The sequence below is a fragment of the Pristis pectinata genome, chromosome 1 (genome assembly GCF_009764475.1).
Source record: "Pristis pectinata isolate sPriPec2 chromosome 1, sPriPec2.1.pri, whole genome shotgun sequence".
NCBI classification, from domain to species: Eukaryota; Metazoa; Chordata; class Chondrichthyes; order Rhinopristiformes; family Pristidae; genus Pristis; species Pristis pectinata.
In genome coordinates, this window is record NC_067405.1 from 77,142,898 (window position 1) to 77,162,105 (window position 19,208).

A 19,208-nucleotide genomic window follows, 5' to 3' on the forward strand; every position below is an offset into this window, starting at 1 on the left:
AATAAAACTGAAATAATTAAAATATAACACCTTTAAACAAATAAACATCAACTTATAAATACTTCTGAATAATTTAAAGTGTGGCAAGGTAAACAGATCTAATTAAAAAATGCAACTTGCCTTTCTTTATTGTAGCTGGGCAATTGCCATTCAGATGAACCCCCTTTGACTCTGCTGCAGGTCTAACCTGGCAGAGGAGCTGAGGGCAAGTTCCCCAGTGCTGGTACAAGGGAATTCCAGCAAGCTCCTGTTCTTTCTTCACGCCCATCCCAGCAGTCCATCAAGCTTTCCCAGTGATTTTGGGATTTCCCTATTCACATGGGAGCCTTGAAACCTGCAGGCACTTCGATGGGTAGACGCCAACCATTCCATTGCAGAACTGTGCCAGAGAACAGCTCAACCAGTTAAATTCTTGACTCATCAGTATAGATTCTACTTCTTTGTTTAAAGTAGATTCTTGTAACAAACCCAATGTTTTGATGGCAAATGTTACTGGTAGCCCGGGGCTGCTTTATTAAAGAAAATCCATTTCTTATGAATCCGACACAAACGGGGCTGAATATTAATCAAACATGTCAGTGTTTGGAGTTGATTGGTGGCAAGCCACTGAAACCAATGGTCAGATCAACTTGGAGTTTGCCTGCACTTCCATTGTAAGGTAGGAATTGATTGAAACCTTTCAGTTCCCTGCGGCAATGTGAATACTTTAGCAGATATATTGATTTTGATTACTTTTCACCATGGCCTCTTATATTTATTTTCAGGCATTTGAAAGTTCACGCAAGTTAGGGGGAGAAGCATGGATCTCAATTTTTTCTTATAATCCTGTTGTAAATTGCCCCAATGTTAATATATTTATGCTGATATTTCATAAAATCAATTTCCTTAGAAATAATAATGAGGCAAAAAAAAATGTGAACATTCACATTTAAAAAATGTCACTGATTGATTGACCACTTGAGCCTGTTCTCCATCAGGGCCCCGAGAAGTGGCTCACCTCTTGGTCAGATCAGTGACACCTTAATGATCTGACTGAAACCATTTCTTCACCCTCCAAAACTAGACTGAACAAAAGGGAAAGTGGGATATTAGAGAACGAGAGAGAGCCTGAAAAATCTTTGCTTAGCAGCTGATGCTAACAGCTATGGTGTACTGTGGGTTCTACACTGGCCTTTGGACCCTGAGTATCACCATCACTCATCCACTCACTTTGATATGAAACTCAGCCTTTATTTGTGTCAGTTGGTCATTAAACAAACTACAAGCAGGGTATAAGCAATGTAACAAGAGAGAGCCTTATGACACAGTCTCTTAAGATGGTGGCAACCTACCAATCTTAAGGTAGTACTTTCCCTTATAGCTAACAGCCACGGACCACACTTCTCCCCCTTTACAAACAAAGAAATTTACAGACAAGATATTTGCATTGGAGGCCTTATCTGCCATGATAAGTCAACAGTGGTTAATTGTGAATTTGTATACTCAGTTACATCAGAAATATCAATTCATGATTTCTTTTGCGGTTCTCAGGAACCTACAAGCACAATTTATCCACACACAGTAACATGTTTAGACGTTATCCACAAGTAACATGTTTGCATTCAGAACCTTACTGCGAAGGATAATTTAACATATTCACAATTGTATGTAAGACTTGCAACAAGCTCAGTTTAATTCTATACATTAGAGCCATCGGGTCCTACTGCGTGGAAGTCAGCCTTTTGGCCCATCGAGTCCGTACCGACCATCAACCCATTTACACTACCACCATTTTATTCTCCCCACATTCCCATCAACTCCTCCTGATTATACCACTCACCTCCATGCTGGGGGCAATTGGTGGTGACCAATTAACCTACCAATTTGCAAACATGAAGGTCAGATTGCTAATATTCAAACCTGAAGGAAGCCACTAATGTAATCGCCTGGCACACAATCTGTCTGACATCAAGAGGATAAGATTTGCATCTCAACACCATGTTCATACATTACAGACACACATACACACACACATTGAAGAAATGAAACCCATGTTATAAAAAAATCAATGTGGCATTTCACTGACTGCAAGAACCAAATGGAAGTAAATTCCTGTTACAGTGAAATTACTGTCCACTTATAATGAAATTGGAGTATATTAATCCTCCATTACAGATGACACAAAACCGAAGTTGAATAGGCCGAGTGGATCATTGGAAGCTGATAGATCTAAAGTGCCTAATCTCTGTCTGCCCCCTCACTGAGATTCACTTAATTATGCTTTTAGAAACCTGGGCTCCATCTCAGATGCTGTGAACAGCCACTCTCTGAGTTTGCAGTGCTTTTTGCAAAGTGTAAATTCAGGCCACAGGTCAGACTCTCACAACTCGGGGAAGTGGAGAGATGGACATCTCCTCTGGATTAGAGAGTGCCTGAATCGATATCGAATGCAGCAATTTCAAGGCCGGCAGACCATTTGCTGTGCATGAACTTGAGCTAGCTGTTTCTTCCATAATATCAGATTGTCAGTCAGTTCATTGCTTTCTCCTGTAGCGATGTTTTTAATATGACAAACAAGATTTCATTATACCAGGAACCGTTGTATTAAATATATATAATCTTCACACCACTGGTCTGCCTTGCACAGCTAATTTCTTTTATACAATAAGATTTTGTATCGACAGAGGACTCAGACAATTTAATATATAATAATTTATATATGGTATGCTAATGTTAAGTATTCCCAGCGAATACTTAGTGTGAGTTAGTTATCACAAAGCTCAATCTGAGGGCCGCAAAGGGATTCATCCACTTTCTCTCTGTCATACCCCTATGTACAAGCTTCCCTACAGAAAGGATGTGCTTGTCTCCCAGTTGTGACGCCTGTACTGTGAACCAATTTTGAGACAATGCTCCACTCAGAGATTTAAAATTCAATGTTTGTGCTCAGATTTCTCCATAAAGAAGATGGACATAGCTGATGATAAATAAATCAGAGCGTCGTGTCGGACAATGTAGTTCCATTGTATAAGAAAGGAGGGAGGCAGCATAAAGGAAATTACAGACCTATTAGTCTGACGTCAGTGGTGGGAAAGTTATTGGAATCTATCCTCAAAGACGGGGTTACGGAATACCTAGAGGCGCAGGGCAGGATAGGTCCTAGCCAACATGGTTTTGTGAAGGGAAGATCCTGCCTGATCAACCTATTGGAGTTTTTTGAAGAAATCACAGGCAAGGTGGATAAGGGAGAGGCGGTAGATGTTGTGTATTTAGACTTTCAAAAGGCCTTTGATAAGGTGCCTCACAAGAGACTGATTAATAAGATGAGAGGTCATGGAATTACGGGTAGGATAACAGAATGGGTGGAGCATTGGCTGGTTGACAGGAAACAAAGAGTGGAAATAAAAGGATCTCGTTCTGGTTGGTTACCGATTACTAGTGGTGTGCCGCAGGGGTCGGTGTTGGGACCGCTCCTTTTTACCATTGTACATTAACGATTTGGATGATGGAATAAATGGTTTCGTGGCTAAGTTGCGGATGACACCAAGACAGGGGGAGGAGTAGGAGTATTGAAGAGATAGGAAGGTTGCAGAGGGACCTAGACAGTTTAGGAAATGGGCAAGGAAATGGCAGATGAGATTCAATGTAGGAAATGTGCAGTTGTACACTTTAGGAAGCAGAATAAGCGGGCAGATTATTGATCTAGGAGGATGAGAAATTCAAAGTACAGAAGTACAAAGGGACTTGGAGGAAGTCGAGCAGGGTACCCTAAAGTTAACCCACCAGGTCGGATCGGTGGTAAGAGAAGCGAATGCTATGTTGGCATTCGTTTCGAGAGGTATAATATACAAAAGTAAGGAAGTGTTGATGAGGCTCTACGGGGCACTAGTGAGGCCTCATTTGGAATAATGTACGCCGTTTTGGGCCCCACATCTTAGGAAGGATGTGTTGACGTTGGAGAGGGGTTCAGAGGAGATTTACGAGGATGATTCCAGGAATGAAAGGGCTTAAGTATGAAGAAGCGTTTGTCGCTCTTGGACTGTACTCGCTGGAGTACAGAAGAATGAGAGGGGACCTCATAGCGACATTTAAAATATGATAGGAAAGGACAGAGTAAATGTGGGCTAGGCTGTTTCCCTTGGTGGTGGTAGTTCCAGGACAGAGGGCACAATCTTAGAATTAGAGAGTACAGTTTCAAAACAGAGATGAGGAAAAATTTCTTTAGCCAGAGGGGTGGTGAATTTGTGGAACTCCTTGCCACGTACACAGTGGGAAGCCAGATCAGTGTGGGCGTTTCAAGGATGAGATAGATAGATATCTAAATAGTCAGGATATCAAGGGATATGGGGATAAGGCGGTAATTGGGATTAGAATAGTTTTTTTTTTCTCTTCTTCCCCCATTCCCCATTTCTCATTTTCTATTCCCTTTCCTTGGAGGCAGACTCGATGGGCCGAATGGCCTGCTTCTGCTCCCTTGTCTTGTGATCTTGTGATCTTGTGAAGGACCACACTCCTTCCATTGTCACTTTCTGAAACAGATTGGTTTTAACTTAAACACTTTGATTCTCAAGGAAGAGTCTAGGAGAAACTATTTTGTTAATCTGCGAATTTCTACAAGGTAAAAAGAGGGAAATAATAATGGGAAGCTTTTTGATTTGTTGTCACCAAGATAAGCTTCTTCATTCACAGCCTCCTGTGTACAGTGCAATCATTACCTTGGTAATTTGCTTGTGCAAAATGGTCCTGTAATTTAACAGTATAAAGTGGACACTAAATTGTTGGACAATTCTTCCTTTGAAAGGAACGCGTGACATTGATATGCCCTCACTTTGAAATTACATGCACTCTTTTCTTTGCAGTCACAAAAACGGTGTGTGCCCAGCAGTGTGACGAGAGATGCTTCAGCCCATTTGTTAGTGACTGCTGCCATCGGGAATGTGCAGGCGGCTGCTCAGGCCCAAAGGACACGGATTGCTTTGTATGTGGCCGCAAGTAACGTTAACCCATTACACGTTTGTTGCAGTATCATTGACATATTCATCTAAAGTACAGTACCCAAACGCCCTATTCCTGTTCATTACACTATTGTTGATCCCATTCTCAACATATTACAAACCACAAAGCCATTTCAAATTCACTGCACTAATTGTTTACTTATTTCAAATGATTCATAGTAACATTGGCTCTCTTGGCTTCATTACAGTAACAATGGCCCATTCCATACCCAATCAATGTAGATGACTAATCACCAAGGAAATTCAGGAATGCAGGCATGGAAACTCCTAACTCTGGTCACCAGTTTGCTGCCTTATCTTTCCCATCTAAGGGATCAGTGTCTCACCTGAGACAATACAATCTGCTTTGCAGCTTCACATTACGAAAGCATCTCATTCTATGTGACAGTAGTAATTAAACCTTAAGAAGGCTTCATTTTCTTCCTCTCCCCCGAATGTTTCCAGTGTAGTGAATCTATGATCTGTATTCTTTCTCCATCTTCTGAGCTGCATTAAAAGATGAGTGAAGGGCGAGCTGCAATGCCTTTTGTAGTACTGATTCCACCCTCCCCTCATTACACCCTCACTATCTCACCCCAAAACCACCCCTGCCCCATCACCTGCCACCAAGCCCACAGCCATAATACTCGCATCATACCATCAACCTGGCTTTCTGACCTCCCCCAGTAGAAAATCAGTTGTCTTTGAGCTAACTTTTAATTAATGACTGACCAGAATATAAAGTGTGATAATGTGCTTTTATGAGTTTATGCTTTAGGCCTTTTTAGAATACTCCTGTGATTCTGCCCTGCTTGAAATACTTCAGTTTAAAGAAGTGTTTTCGTTTGCTGACTCTGCTGGCACAAAGCCTTATTTGATAAAAAGTAAAACATTCCTTGGTGAGTTATCTCCGGACAGTGATAAAGGATAATTCATACCTTGAACTGTTAGAACAAGATAGTAGTAAAGCAATATTAGTGATGAAGGATAACATGTATCTTGGTTGTAGGAAAATATTAATCCAACCTTGGGGTACATTTGGTAATGTAAAATGAGAAGTGTTTGATCTTCGGAAAAGGCTAGTATTTAAAATTATAATTAGGTTTTCTGTATCCATGAATGAATAATATAACTGAGTTTACTTCTGAAACAAGCTGATGCTAATTTGGTCCATGTGAAGATGTTTACAATTAATGTTGGTTGAGTGGCAGTTCATGAATTGATCTCAAAGCAAATCATGATTTTTGTGAGGGCAGCTTTCTTTACCCCGTAATTCTGCAGGGTATATTGTCTTGGAGTAACCAGTGCCTGCCCCCTCTCTATGTACCCTTACATGGAGGCAGGCACTGGTTTCTTGTAAGATGATATACCCTGCAGAATTACATAGTGATAGGAATAGACCATTCAGCCCATCAAACCTGCTACATCCTTTGGTTTACTTTAACTCCACCTAAACTTAAGAAAGAATACAATTGCCAACCAAATATTTTGTAGTAGAGGAGGAAAATGCTGGAAACACTCAGCGGGTCAGCAGCATCTGTGGAGCGAGAAGTTGAGTCCCTGACAACAGGGTCTTTGACCTGAATCGTTAATTATTTCTCTTTCCACAGACACTGCCTGACCTGCTGAGTGTTTCCAGCATTTTTGGATTTGACTTCAGATTCCCAGTATTGGCAGGTTTTAATTTTCAAAAAATTATCAAAGTTTTTCAATTTTCCACTGACCCCAGGCCTCAACAGATTTTTTGGGGGTTGGTTTCACCAGATTTCAGTCATTCTAATCACCCACTTATTAACACTCAGTGGAATGGAGGCCTGGTCAGAGAAATATCCACTTACTTAACCCTTCAATGATGAAGACAGGGGAATGGGCAGATGTTCAAAGTCCTTGAGAAATTAGTCAGCAGCTGTGAAGGTGCATCCAGAAAATGGTTCAGTATTTTGTTGGAAGATCTACCCTAGGGATTTTCAGTAGCACTGGAAACACTACTGAATGGAGCTTGCACATTCAAGGCTGTTTGTTTACACACCACAGAGATCAGAAAGGTAAGCATGTAAGTGCAGGACAAGAGGAGGAGGAAATAGGAGGGAGAGTTAGGTTTGGAGGTGGGGCCAGGGATGACCAATGAGTAGAGGGATAGAGGTGAGGAACACCTGCCGAGGATTGGTGGGATGTACAGTTGTTAGTCCTGGGGTAGGATTGGTAGGACAGGGGTAAGATTGGTGGATGTATGGCTGGTAGTAATGGGATAGGATTGGTGGGGTACAGGGCTGGTGCTCCTGCAGTGGGACTGCTAGGTCGAGGGGTAGGATTAGTGGACGATGTGGTTGGTAATCCTGGGTAGGATTGGTGGATCATGGAGAGGAATGATGAGATAAATAGGCCATTCAGCCCATCAAGTCTGCTCTGCCATTCAGTCATGGCTAATCTTTTTTCTTTTCTCAGTCCCATTCTCCTGCCTTCTCCCTGTAACCCTTAACCCCCTGACCAATCAAGAACCTATCGATCTCTGCCTTAAATACACCCAATGACTTGGCCTTCACTGCCCTCTGTGGCAATGAATTCCACATATTCACCACCCTCTGGCTGAAGAAATTCCTCCTCATCTCAGTTAAAGGACATCCCTTTATTCTGAGGCTGTACCCTCTGGGCCCAGACTCTCCTACCAAAGGAAATATCCTCTCTATGTCCACTCTATCCAGGCCTTTCAGTATTCGGTAGGTTTCAATGAGATTCCCCTCCCCCACCCCCATTCTTCTGAACTCCATCATGTACAGGCCCAGAGACATCAAATGCTCCTCATACATTAAACATGTATAGTTGGATGTATAGCTGGTAGTCCTGGGGTAGATTTGAGAGGTCATGGGATAGGTTTGGTGGGATGTATAGTTGGTAGTCCTGGGGTAGTATTAGTCAGTCAAGGGGTAGAACTGGTAGATGTATGGCTGGTAATAATGGGGTGGGATTTGCTGGTCACAGGGTAGGATTGTTAGCCAATGGGTGAGTTCAGTAAATGTGGTGGGGTGGGGTGGGGTGACTACTGGTCATGGAGCATGCAGGAGGATGTAGGGGGGAGTGGATAATCTGTGGTCAGGATTTGTAACTGGTGGTGGGAGAGGGGTCAGTGGTGAAGAGTGTTGGTGGTGGTGGGGGTAGAATCTGTGGTCCGGAGGTGTAATTGATGGCGGGTGCAGTGGAAGGGGATCAGAGATGTGGACTCAAGTTGTCAGATCTGTATGTGCAGTGGGGGGGGGGGGGGGCTGGGTGAGCCCTCAAATTTTGGATGGAATGGGTGGTCACTCTGGATTGGAAGGTGAGGGGAGATCTGACTGCTGTAACTGCTGCCCTAGCTCATGTGGTCTTCTGCTGACAAAGGAACCCAGGTCTACATTGTCCACAGGAGTGGCTGCACTCTCCACATCCACTCTCCACTCTCCACATGCAGTAGCGCATGCTCACATGTAGGACTCAGAGCTTACAGGGGTCCCCTCAGTTTGCAACTGCGTTTGATCCTTCATTGAAATCAGACTGCCTAGCACATTGAAGAAAGAAGGTGATCCGATTCCTAATCAAAAACAAAATGTCCCAAGTGCTGGACATCTGAAATAAAAGTCAGAAAATGCCAGAAATACTCAGCAGGTCAGGTGGTGTCTGTGGAGCAAAAAACAAAATTAACGTTTCATCAGAATTTGGCATTGGTGTCTTACCAGGTTTGAATATCATTTAAATGTTTGTTTTTAGTCTATGCTCTGTTGTGTAATAAGATCAAGACCGATCTGATTGCAACCTTAACTTTCTTGCCTAACCACCACCCTTGGTAATCTTTCAACCCCTCCCTTATCAACAATCTTTCTCCCTCTGCCTTAAAAAATTCAAAAACTCTGCTTTCACTGCCCTTTGGTTCAGAGACTCAGTCTTTGGAGAAAAATGTGTTGCCTCCTCTGTCTCAAATAGGCAACCTCTTAGTTTTAAATGATGACTCTTAGTTCTAGATTCTCCTACACATGGAAACATCCTTTCCACATCCACCCAGTCCAGGATCCTCAGGATCTTGCAAGTTTCAGTCAAGTCCCCTCTCATTCTTCTAAATTGCAATGGATACAAGCCTCATCTGTCCAACCATTCATCAGAAGACTTCCCACCCATTCTGGGGAGACGCAAGAGACTGCAGATGCTGGAATCTGAAGCAACACACAAAGCACTGGAGGAACTCAGCGGGTCAGGCAGCATCTATGGAGAGAAATGGACAGAGGACATTCAGTCCAGATGAAGGACCTCCAACCAAAATGTCGACTGTCCATTTCCCTCCATAGATGCTGCTCGACCTGCTGAGTTCCTCTGGCGCTTTGTGTGATGCCACCCATTCTAGGTATCAGTTTCGTAACCCTTCCCTGAACAGCATCCAACACAATCACATCTCTCCTTAAATAAGGAGACAAATGCAGTACACAGTACTCTGGATGTGGTCTCACCAATGTCCTTTCTAAATGATGCATAGCCTCCCTAACTTTTGTATTCATTTGCTCCAGGAATAAACTATGTATCTTTCCCAATTACTTATTGTAGCTGCATGCCAGCAGTTTGCAAATCCTGCTGTGCGACACCCATACTCTCTCCCTCTTAGGGCTCACTTCATGCACTGACATGTGCTGATTTAAAGTAGTGAACTGGAAAAGAAAAATGGAAAAGTTTATGAAGGACAGCTAGTAATGGAATTAGACCATGTCACAGCAGGAGACAGGACTGGAATAGTTGTGACTTATTACAACAATAAACAGAGAACGCTGGAAATACTCAGCAGGTCAGGCTGCATCTCTGAGAAGAGAAACAGAATTAATGTTTCGGGTTGAAGCCCCTTTGTCAGAACTTATTACAATGTTCAGTATCTCAAACCATAAGAACTGCATGCTGTTGTTTCTCTGAATAGACCGGTGACTCCGATGACTGCATTTACTTCCTGTAACAACGGGTCTCTCTCTTCATCTCACAGGCCTGCACCAACTTCAATGACAGTGGAGCTTGTGTCATTCAGTGCCCTCTGCCTTTCTTCTACAACACAGTAACATTCCAGGTGGAACCCAATCCCAGTGCCAAGTATACATACGGAGCCTTCTGCGTCAAGAAATGTCCGCGTATGTATGCCAGAATAAAGGGCCTTGTTGTTGTCCCTGTAGATCAAGTTCAATTGTATTGTCATGGGCATACATACCCAGGGTATAAATGCCATGAAAATTAGCTTTTTGCAACAGAAGTACGGTACATGAATGTAGCGCTAGTGCCTGAATTATGGTTGAACCAGCACTGGAGCATGGCTCTGATCGTGGGGTTGGCTCTGTGCAGATGTGGACTTGGGCCATGGTTTCTGAAGGGAACTAGATGTGCGGCTAAGAATAAGAGGTGTGGAAGGGTACAGAGAGAGACAGAGACGCGGCACAGTGGTGCAGCTAGTAGAGCTGCTGCCTGACAGCTTCAGCAACCCAGGTTCAATCCTATGTCGTAAGAAAATATTCTAATGAGGTAAGTGCAGACATAGGACACAGCACAGGAGCAGGCCCTTTGGCCCACGATGTTGTTTCAAACTAATTAAATTTGTAATTAAAAGCCTAATAAACTAATTTCTTGTGCCTACACAAGGTCCATATCCCTCCATTCTCTACACATTGATGTGCCTACCTAAGAGCCTCCTAAATGCCTCCATATTATTTGCCTCCACTAACACCCCTGGCAGTGCATTCCAGGCACCCACCACTCCCTGTGTAAAAAAATTGCCCTGCACATCTCCTTTGAACTCATCTAGTATTAGACAAAGAGATACTGGCTGTCTATTCCATCTATGCCTCTCATAATCTTATAAACTTCTATCAGATCTCCCCTCAGCCTCTGCCGCTCCAGAGAAAAAAAAACAACCCAAGCACATGCCCTCTAATCCAGGCAGCATCCTGGTAAGTCTCTTCTGCACCCTCACTGCAGCCTCCACATCCTTCCTGTAATGGGGCGACCTGAATTGAATGCAATACTCCAGATGTGGCCTATCCATAGTTTTATAAAGCTGCAACATAACTTTCCGACTCTTGAACTCAGTGCCTCAACTATTAGAAGTTATGCAACAGGAAGAGTCTTGTGTGAGGACAAGCAGTGGTACAATGTGGATGGGATACATGGTCTATTTCTAAGTCACCTCCTTTCCCCAGTCCTCTGTCACTGCTATTTGTCATCTGATCACTCAGAGATCTCTAGATCACCCCACCAGCCCACTGGTGGGGAAGATTCTGCCCTCCTCTTGATGACATTCTATGAGCTTCACAGACTCTGTTACCTTCTGCCCATGCATAGACTATGGGCTTCATCATTAAAACCTTTGACTAGGGCAGATAAAGTGCCTCAAGTACGAGGAACCTTCTCCCCACTCTACCATCCTCATAAGTCACACTCCAATAGGTGGACTCCTTGGCTAAACAGCTCGACTTGAGAACAGTCCCTCTCACAATTACTGCAGTCTCACCCTCAATATTGTGTCCATGTGACTGAAGAAGGGCTTGTCTCAAAGGAAAGAGGACTCCCCACCAAGCCACGGTGTCACAGAGGTGGCTGAGACTGGGCCGCAGTTGTAAGCCAGATACCATACTGTTATACTCGCTGTTTACATTGACATATTGAGGGAGACCAAATAAGGGGGTGAGGCAGAAGAGCTTCTTTGCGGAGTGAAGACATGGCACAGAAGCAAGCTGCATTCATAGATCACTGTTAACTTTTCAAAGTGTCTTGGTGAGCTACCTGTACCGGGTCATGCCGAGCAATGTAAGAAAACAGTAGTGCAGGTGCTTGGTCAAAGGAGGAGGTTTTGAGGAATCTTACAGGAAGCTGGAAACAAACAGGTTCAGGGAAGGAAAACCAGAGCTGGTGGCCCAGGTAGCTGAAGCCATAGCCCAGTGGCAGGATGATGGGAATCGGAGATGTACAAGAACACAAGGCATGCCAAGGTTGTAGGGTGGGAGCAAGCCACTGAGGTAGAGAGTGGGGACAAGCATTTCCATTCAGTCGTTCTGCACTAGGTGAACAATGGTGCTGATCACTTGGATCATTTATTTGGATCAAAGGGTAGATCAGAAAATAAACTTAATCTGAGAAGTTGTGCTCCTAGACCAACAGCTGCACATCACACAATAGGATTCCACTGTAGCAAGTTGTGGTCTTGCATCAAATAAAGACAGGAATTTGTAGGCTGGCCACGTGATGGTCAAAGAGTCATAGAGCAATACAGCACGGATACAGGCCCTTCAGCCCAACCTGTCCATGCTGACCATGGTGTCCACACAGCTAGACCCAATATCCTGCATTTGGCCCATATCCTTCTGAGCCCTGCTCTTCCATGTACCTATCAAAGTGCTTCTTAAATGATGCTGTTGTACCTGCCTCAACCACTTCCTCTGGCAGCTTGTTCGACTGCATCTCTAGTGCAACGTGGACCCTGATCTGGGTCACACCTGCCACCCACTCCCAAGGGCATCCAGTGACAGACAGTCAGTGAAGTCTTGCCAGCACACTCCATGCAATGAGGAAAATAAATTATGCACAGTACAAAGTGGAATAGAATCAGTGCTGAGGGACCTGGAAAGAGCACTTCCAAAGTCTGAGAATGTAAGGAAGCAATTTAAGTAAGTGATGAAACAGCAAGGCATCCATAGCCAAAGAAGGAAGACAAAAGTCTGTCAATATTGGTCACCTCAGCATGAATGGGATATGCAGGGGACAGAAACAAGAACCAGTACAAGTGTTGGGAATGATCAACTTGTTCTGCTTCTACTGCCTGTCCATATCTCTCTCCCTCTCTCCTCACAAACCCACAGCCCGGAAAGAGGTGGGTGACCGTCTCATCCCCAGTGCAGTCCTCCCGGGGGCAGCATGCTCTGGGAGTGAGGTTCCAACCATACAGGAAGGATCTGACTGGGAGGGCCCCTCTCACCGCCAGCCAAGAGAGGTGTTGGTGCTTGTTGGTGAGTTCTGGCGATGAGGCATTCTGCCAGATGGTCTGGACAGTCTGCTCAGGGAACCACCCCACAGTATCCATTGAGTCCTTCTCCTGCAGTGTCTGCAGGATGTTCCGTGCTGACCACTGCCTGATGGACGTGGTCAAAGGTGTTGATCTGGAAGAACTTTTCCACGAAGGACAGGTAGTGCGGCAACGTCCAGCTAACTGGGACGCCGTGTGGCCATGGGGCCAGGCCCATCCTTTGCAACACCAGGGACAGGTAGAACCTCGGTACGTAGTGACACTTGGTGCCCACGTACTTGGGTTCCACGCACAGCCTGATGCAGCCACAGACGAAGGTGGTCATCAGGATGAGGGCGACATTGGGGACACCTTTACCCCCATTGTCCAGGGACTTGTGCATGGTGACCCGTCGGACCCGCTCCACCTTGGATCCCCAGATGTACCGGAAGACAGCACGGGTGATTTCCAAGCCGGAGGAGCGAGGAACAGGCCACACCTGCGCCAAGTACAGCAGCCCTGAGAGCACCTCACACCTGATGACCAAGTTCTTCCCAGTTATTGATAGGGAGCGCCGTTCCCACAGTCCGGTTTCTGCTTCACCTTCCCAATCCACTCCCACTAATTTTTGTTGCATGCCCCAGCTCCTCCGAATCAGATCCCCTGCACCTTCAGTCAAGCCTGACGGTGAAGGGGACGTTGGATCAGTCAGGCCAGTTGCCGAAGAGCATGGCCTCGCCCTTCGCGTGGTTAACTCTGGCCCCTGATGCCAACTCAAACTGGTCGCAGATGCTGGTCAATCTGCGAACTGACCTTGGGTCCGAGCAGAAGATGGTGACGTCGTCCATGTACAGGGAGGTTTTCACCTGGGTGACCTCACTGCCTGGCAACGTTACCCCTCTGATGCCCTCATCCTTCCTGATGGATTCGGCAAAGGATTCTATACAGCACACAAACAAGACAGGGGAGAGAGGGCAGCCCTGCCTGACTCCAGACTTGATGGAGAAGCTGTCTGTTTCCCACCCATTGACTTGGACTGCACTACGGATGCCTGTATAGAGCAGTTGGATCCAATTCCTGATTCCCTCCCCAAAGCCCATTTTGGAGAGCACGTCCAACATGTACGTGTGTGATATCCTGTCAAAGGCCTTCTCCTGGTCCAAGCTGACCAGGCAGGTGTTCACCCCTCTGTCCTGCATGTAGCGATGGTGTCCCTGAGCAGCACAAGACTGTCAAAGATCTTCCTGCCAGGTACAGCACAGGTTTGGTCTGGGTGGATCACCTGTCCCAGAGCAGACCTGACCCTGTTGGCGATCTTATGCTCCACATTCAATAATAAGGTGGGTCTCCAATTTCTGATGTCCTCCCTCTCCCCCTTCTGCTTGTAGATGAGGGTAATGATGCCCTTCCTCATGGATTCTGACATGCTGCCAGCCTGAAACATAGCGTTGTACATTTCCAGCAGGTTCAGGCCCATCCAGTCCCAGAGAGCTGAGTACAACTCTACCGGTAAGCCGTCGCTTCCGGGAGTTTTGTTCGAATCAAAGGAATGGATGGAGCCAGTCAGCTCCTCCAGGGGCTGTGGTTGGTCCAGACTCTCCCGCTTGCTGTCATCTAAGACCTCTGTGATAGAGGACAGGAAGTTCTGGGAGGCGGTGTTGTCTGTGGCCTTTTTGTCATACAGACTGGCATAGAAGGATCTGCAGATCCTTAATATGTCCATCTGCGAGGATGCTACTGAGCCGTCCTCTTCCTTAAGGCTGAGGATCACAGAGCTCCCCCTGTGCACCTTTTGGAAGAAGAAACGTGAGCACGTCTCATCCTGCTCCATGGAGCGAACCCTGGATCGGAAGATAATCTTGGAGGATTCGGAGGCATGGAGCTGGGCTTGCCGGCTCTTTGCCTCTCGGAGTTCCTCCCTTGCAAGGGTCCTTGTCACGGTTCATCCCCAGCAGCTGCGTAACAGAGGATTCTCTGATCTACGGGCTGTTCCCGGGGACACACACAGAGACAGACATCAACTGCTGTTGGAGGGTCATCAACTCGGTGAAAGACGCCCTTTGGTCTGCCCAAAACTTGTTGGTCTTCTAGCACTGCGAGATGTCCGTAGGGCAATGCTGCCGACTAGCACATTCCAGGCTGCAGGAGTACATGCTGAGGGACATGCTGAAGCTGGGTGCAGACAATGCAAAGACTCGGTGGGGAAGGACTACAGTTTAGGGTTCTTCTGCCACTAGAGAGGGAGGGGTGGGGTCAGGCGAGAAACCCCTTAAATATTGTAAATACGGGACTGGGTAGCCCCCGGGGAGTCACACGTGTGGCATCGGTGCTGTTTTTTATATAAAGAGGTAACACTAATGAATGATGTGTACAAGAATGTAAAGGCTTGCACTGTTTTATAATTGTATATAGTTTATCTTTTATTATGAATAAAGTTTATTTTGGAATAAAAACCTCTCTCTCTCTCTCTCTCTCTCTTTGTATGCACATGTATTTTCCCTGACTCTGTCCACCCGTCTGTCATCCTGCCTCAGCCTCTTGTTTTGTCTCTTTAATTTCCTTCTATCTCTGTCACTTTCCACTCTTTTTCTATCTGCTCCCCAATCTCCATCCATCTCTCTTCACTGTGGTAAAAAGCTGGTGGCCAACTCCCTATTGTCTATTTGTTCTACCTGTAAACATGTGTTTCCCCACCCATACCAATGTCTTTGACTCTGTTTCTCTTTCTGTCTTTATCCTTTTGTCCCCTTCCATTGATCCAATTTTATGTTGTTCTATTTCCAGCTAGCTCTATTCCTTCTGGTTTACCCATTTCTCAATTTTGCCTCCCATATTGTCTCTCCTGTTCTCTCTTTTCTCAACCCCTCAAAATCCCATCTTTCGAAAGCCTATCTTTAGGTAGTCAAGAATATTAAAATAATGATTTACTTGGTAACAGTGTGATTGCGCTCGTCTATATGAATGTGTGTGTATTTGTATGTGTTCAACTGAAAGTGTGTGTATTTATGCTTCTATCTGTATGCCTATGCTTGTTTCTGTACATATGTTTACCTTTATGCCTGTGTCTGTATGTAAACATGTTTGTGTCTGCATTTATATCTGTGTGTGCATGTGCATGTGTATGTATATTCAGATATAAGTGTGTGCATTCGTGTCTTTATGTTCACCTGTGTCCTTCAATCTGATATGTGTGTCTTTATGTATGTGTGTGCATGTGTTTGTGTGTGCCTGTGTGTTTGTGTATGCATGTCCTGTGTGTTTGAGTGTACCTTTATGTAACCATGTGTATCATTATTTGCGTGTGCCTATGTATATGTCCGTGTATTTGTCTGTGTATTTATCTGCTGTGTATTTCATTTGAAACCTCCCAGATCAAACAGTATACAGTCTCACAGGAACTGGGATCAACTCGGTGTCATCTTGAGAATCTGTCTCCCTGTTATCAATTTATGATCAATCTTTGTTTTATGCAACTGATAAAAACATTGATTCTTGACTAAATCCATCAAGTAAAACAAATTGCAGGCTTGTGTGGAGGTTGCTGTGTGTCACAGTGCACTCCCACCGATGGATTTCCTCTCAGTCATGATTTCTTCAGGTCTTAGCTCATCTGTTCCTGCTGAAGGAGCTGGCTGCTGCCAACTGGACTGTCCACTCCCCTCACTAACTGCACCATTATGGGAAGGGTGCTGGGGAGAGGTGCAGATATTCATTCTTTTGTCACAGAGTAGTTTTATTCTTCAGATATAGGGAGAATTGCAAAACTGCCAGTCATGCATGTGTGGCTTCAAAATGGAGACACGAGACTGCAGATGCTGGAATCTGGAGCAACACACTTCTTAAAGGCATATTTCTGAGAGTTCATGTCTTTTGATTACGAGTTTGTGGCTCTCCATTACTTGTGGAAATAGGCAATCTCGTGGTTGCTGTGTGATGGTTCAACACAAGGCAATGCAGCGCGCAGCTGGTCAAGCCACTTCCTCACAGCTCCAGCAACCCAAGTTCCAGCCTGACCAGTGTTGTCTGTGCAGAATTTACATGTTCTCCCCGTGACCACGTGGGTTTCCTCCAGGTGCTCCAGTTTGCTCCCACATCCCAAAAGACGTGCCAGTTGTTAGGTTAATTGGCCACTGCAAATTTCCCTTAGTGTGTAGATGAGTGGTAGAATCTGGGGGGATTTGATGGGAATGTGGGGGGAATGAATTGCGATTAATGTAATGGGTGTTTGATGGTCAGTGTGGACTGAGTGAACTGAAGGGCTGTTTCTGTGCTGTATGATTTGATGACTCTATAACTAAGGTCATGGTCACTGCCTGGGGTGGTGGTGGAGGCAGATACATTGGACAGGTTCAAGAGTTTGTTGGATAGGCACATGGAGGAAAGGGTTAGATAGTGTGAGGGTGATTTGATGGACGGCACAACATGGTGGGCCGAAGGGCCTGTTTTGTGCTGTATGGTTCTATGGTTCTATGGTACTCAGCAGGTCAGCCAGCATCTGTGGAGGGAGAACAGTCCAGGTCAGTGACCTTTCATCAGAACTGGAAGATCTTAATGTCATTAGGACTCTCGTAGGGGCATTAGCATGTTAATTTCCATTGCACAGTATGAAGTCCCAGCTTTAGAGGACTATAATTCCCTCTTCCAACAACCAGTAAAAGTCCAGCTTGCTTCCCCTGTGCATGCAAAAGACTTGAATATAAAATATTTAAGGGGTAGAATCCCCCATTGATTGATGGGATTGGGATTCAGGGATAGGGCCTGCTGACTCACATCCTCTTCCCATACAGCATACAGAGAATTGCCCCTACTATTGACATTCACCACCAATGATAGTTACCAGTAAACAACATTAAAAAGCTTAAAAAAATCCAGTTAAATTGGAAAATATTCTGCCAAAATGAAACAGAAATTGAGCCCAAAATACAGTACATATTGACAGCAAAGGGATAGAAAATGTGATATGGAGTGCTTCTCCCTACTTACACTGGTACATAGGTGCTGCTGAACTGATGTAATGATGATGGAGCTGGTGGCCAAAACACAGTGTTGAATGCACTGGATATTCAGTTAACCCAGGACAGGATGTTCAGAGCATATGGTAGGTGGAGACGTGCCTAGTGCACAGCTTCGGCATTGGTGTGTAATGGTGGACATGGAAATGGAGGAAGGTGTTGATGGGTGGAGGTACAGTGTGATAATATTGGGTGTGGTCCCTCAGGCTTTCAGTCAGAATGGCATGGCAGTGATGAGTGGTTGAGGGGTGGTCGGTCTTGTACTTCCACTGAATTTGCTGGACGATGGGCTTCAACAGATTAAACAGCCAGAAACATTCATTCTCTCCTTGCAGATAACTTTGTAGTGGATCACAGCTCCTGCGTACGGGCGTGCCCCAGCAACAAGATGGAAGTGGAAGAAAATGGAATCAAAGTATGCAAGCCCTGCACGGACATTTGTCCAAAAGGTAATGTCCACTTTGTTGTAGCTCCACCCGCCCTCGACCAGAAAGTACCAGCGTATATCACCCTGTGTCAGATGTGAGGTTTCTATAAACATGACAATGAAGGCTGAAATTATCCCTATAAGACCCTGATCTCCTTTTCCCAGAAACCACTGACTTCCTACATGGTACATGAGCTTCAGGATCCCCAGCCTTGTGCCTGAGCTACCAAGAGTTCAGTAAGTTGAGCCAAACTCTAACTTCAATGGTCCCAAGAGGTCAGAACTAGGAACAACCACAAGAACACAAGAAAATAGGAGCAAGAGTAGGCCACTCGGCCCCTCAAGCCTGACCCACATTCAATATGGTTGATTTGCCCCATGTCTCATCTCCTCTTCTGTGCCTTATAGCCCTCAATTACCTGATCTTTCAATCTGCCTCCACTTTAACTACCAAGTAATCTATCCTCCAGAGATTCACCACCCTCTGCAAGAAGAAATTCTCTCCCACCTCAGTTTTAAATGAACACCCCATATCCTGAAACTATGTCCCCTCATTCAAGGCTCTTCCACTAGTGGAATTATCACAACATCTACCCTTTTTTGCCCCCTCAGGATCTTATATGTTTCAATAAGATCACCACTCACTCTCCCACAATCCAGGACTCTCGCCCAGGACAATGGTTGTGATGCTAAATATTCTCAAGTGACATTGATTTGAGGGATTGAAGTGGGAGAGTGGGGTTGAACTGTAGCTTCTGACCAAGCAGTGAGCCACTCATTAATTGCTGGTGGACATTTCGGGTACT

General features: G+C 45.1%; 1 protein-coding gene across 7 annotated transcripts in view; it reads left to right on the forward strand.

Annotated features, from left to right (window-relative positions):
* The window catches only part of LOC127573531 (receptor tyrosine-protein kinase erbB-4-like), an 843,473-nt gene that overhangs the window by 541,464 nt on the left and 282,801 nt on the right, over positions 1-19,208 (forward strand). For all 7 annotated transcript variants that reach the window (XM_052021850.1, XM_052021859.1, XM_052021885.1 and 4 more), the window contains exons 6-8: positions 4,839-4,957; positions 9,964-10,105; positions 18,311-18,424. In XM_052021850.1, the coding sequence (XP_051877810.1) occupies positions 4,839-4,957; positions 9,964-10,105; positions 18,311-18,424 (375 nt within the window). The remainder of the gene's footprint in view (positions 1-4,838; positions 4,958-9,963; positions 10,106-18,310; positions 18,425-19,208) is intronic.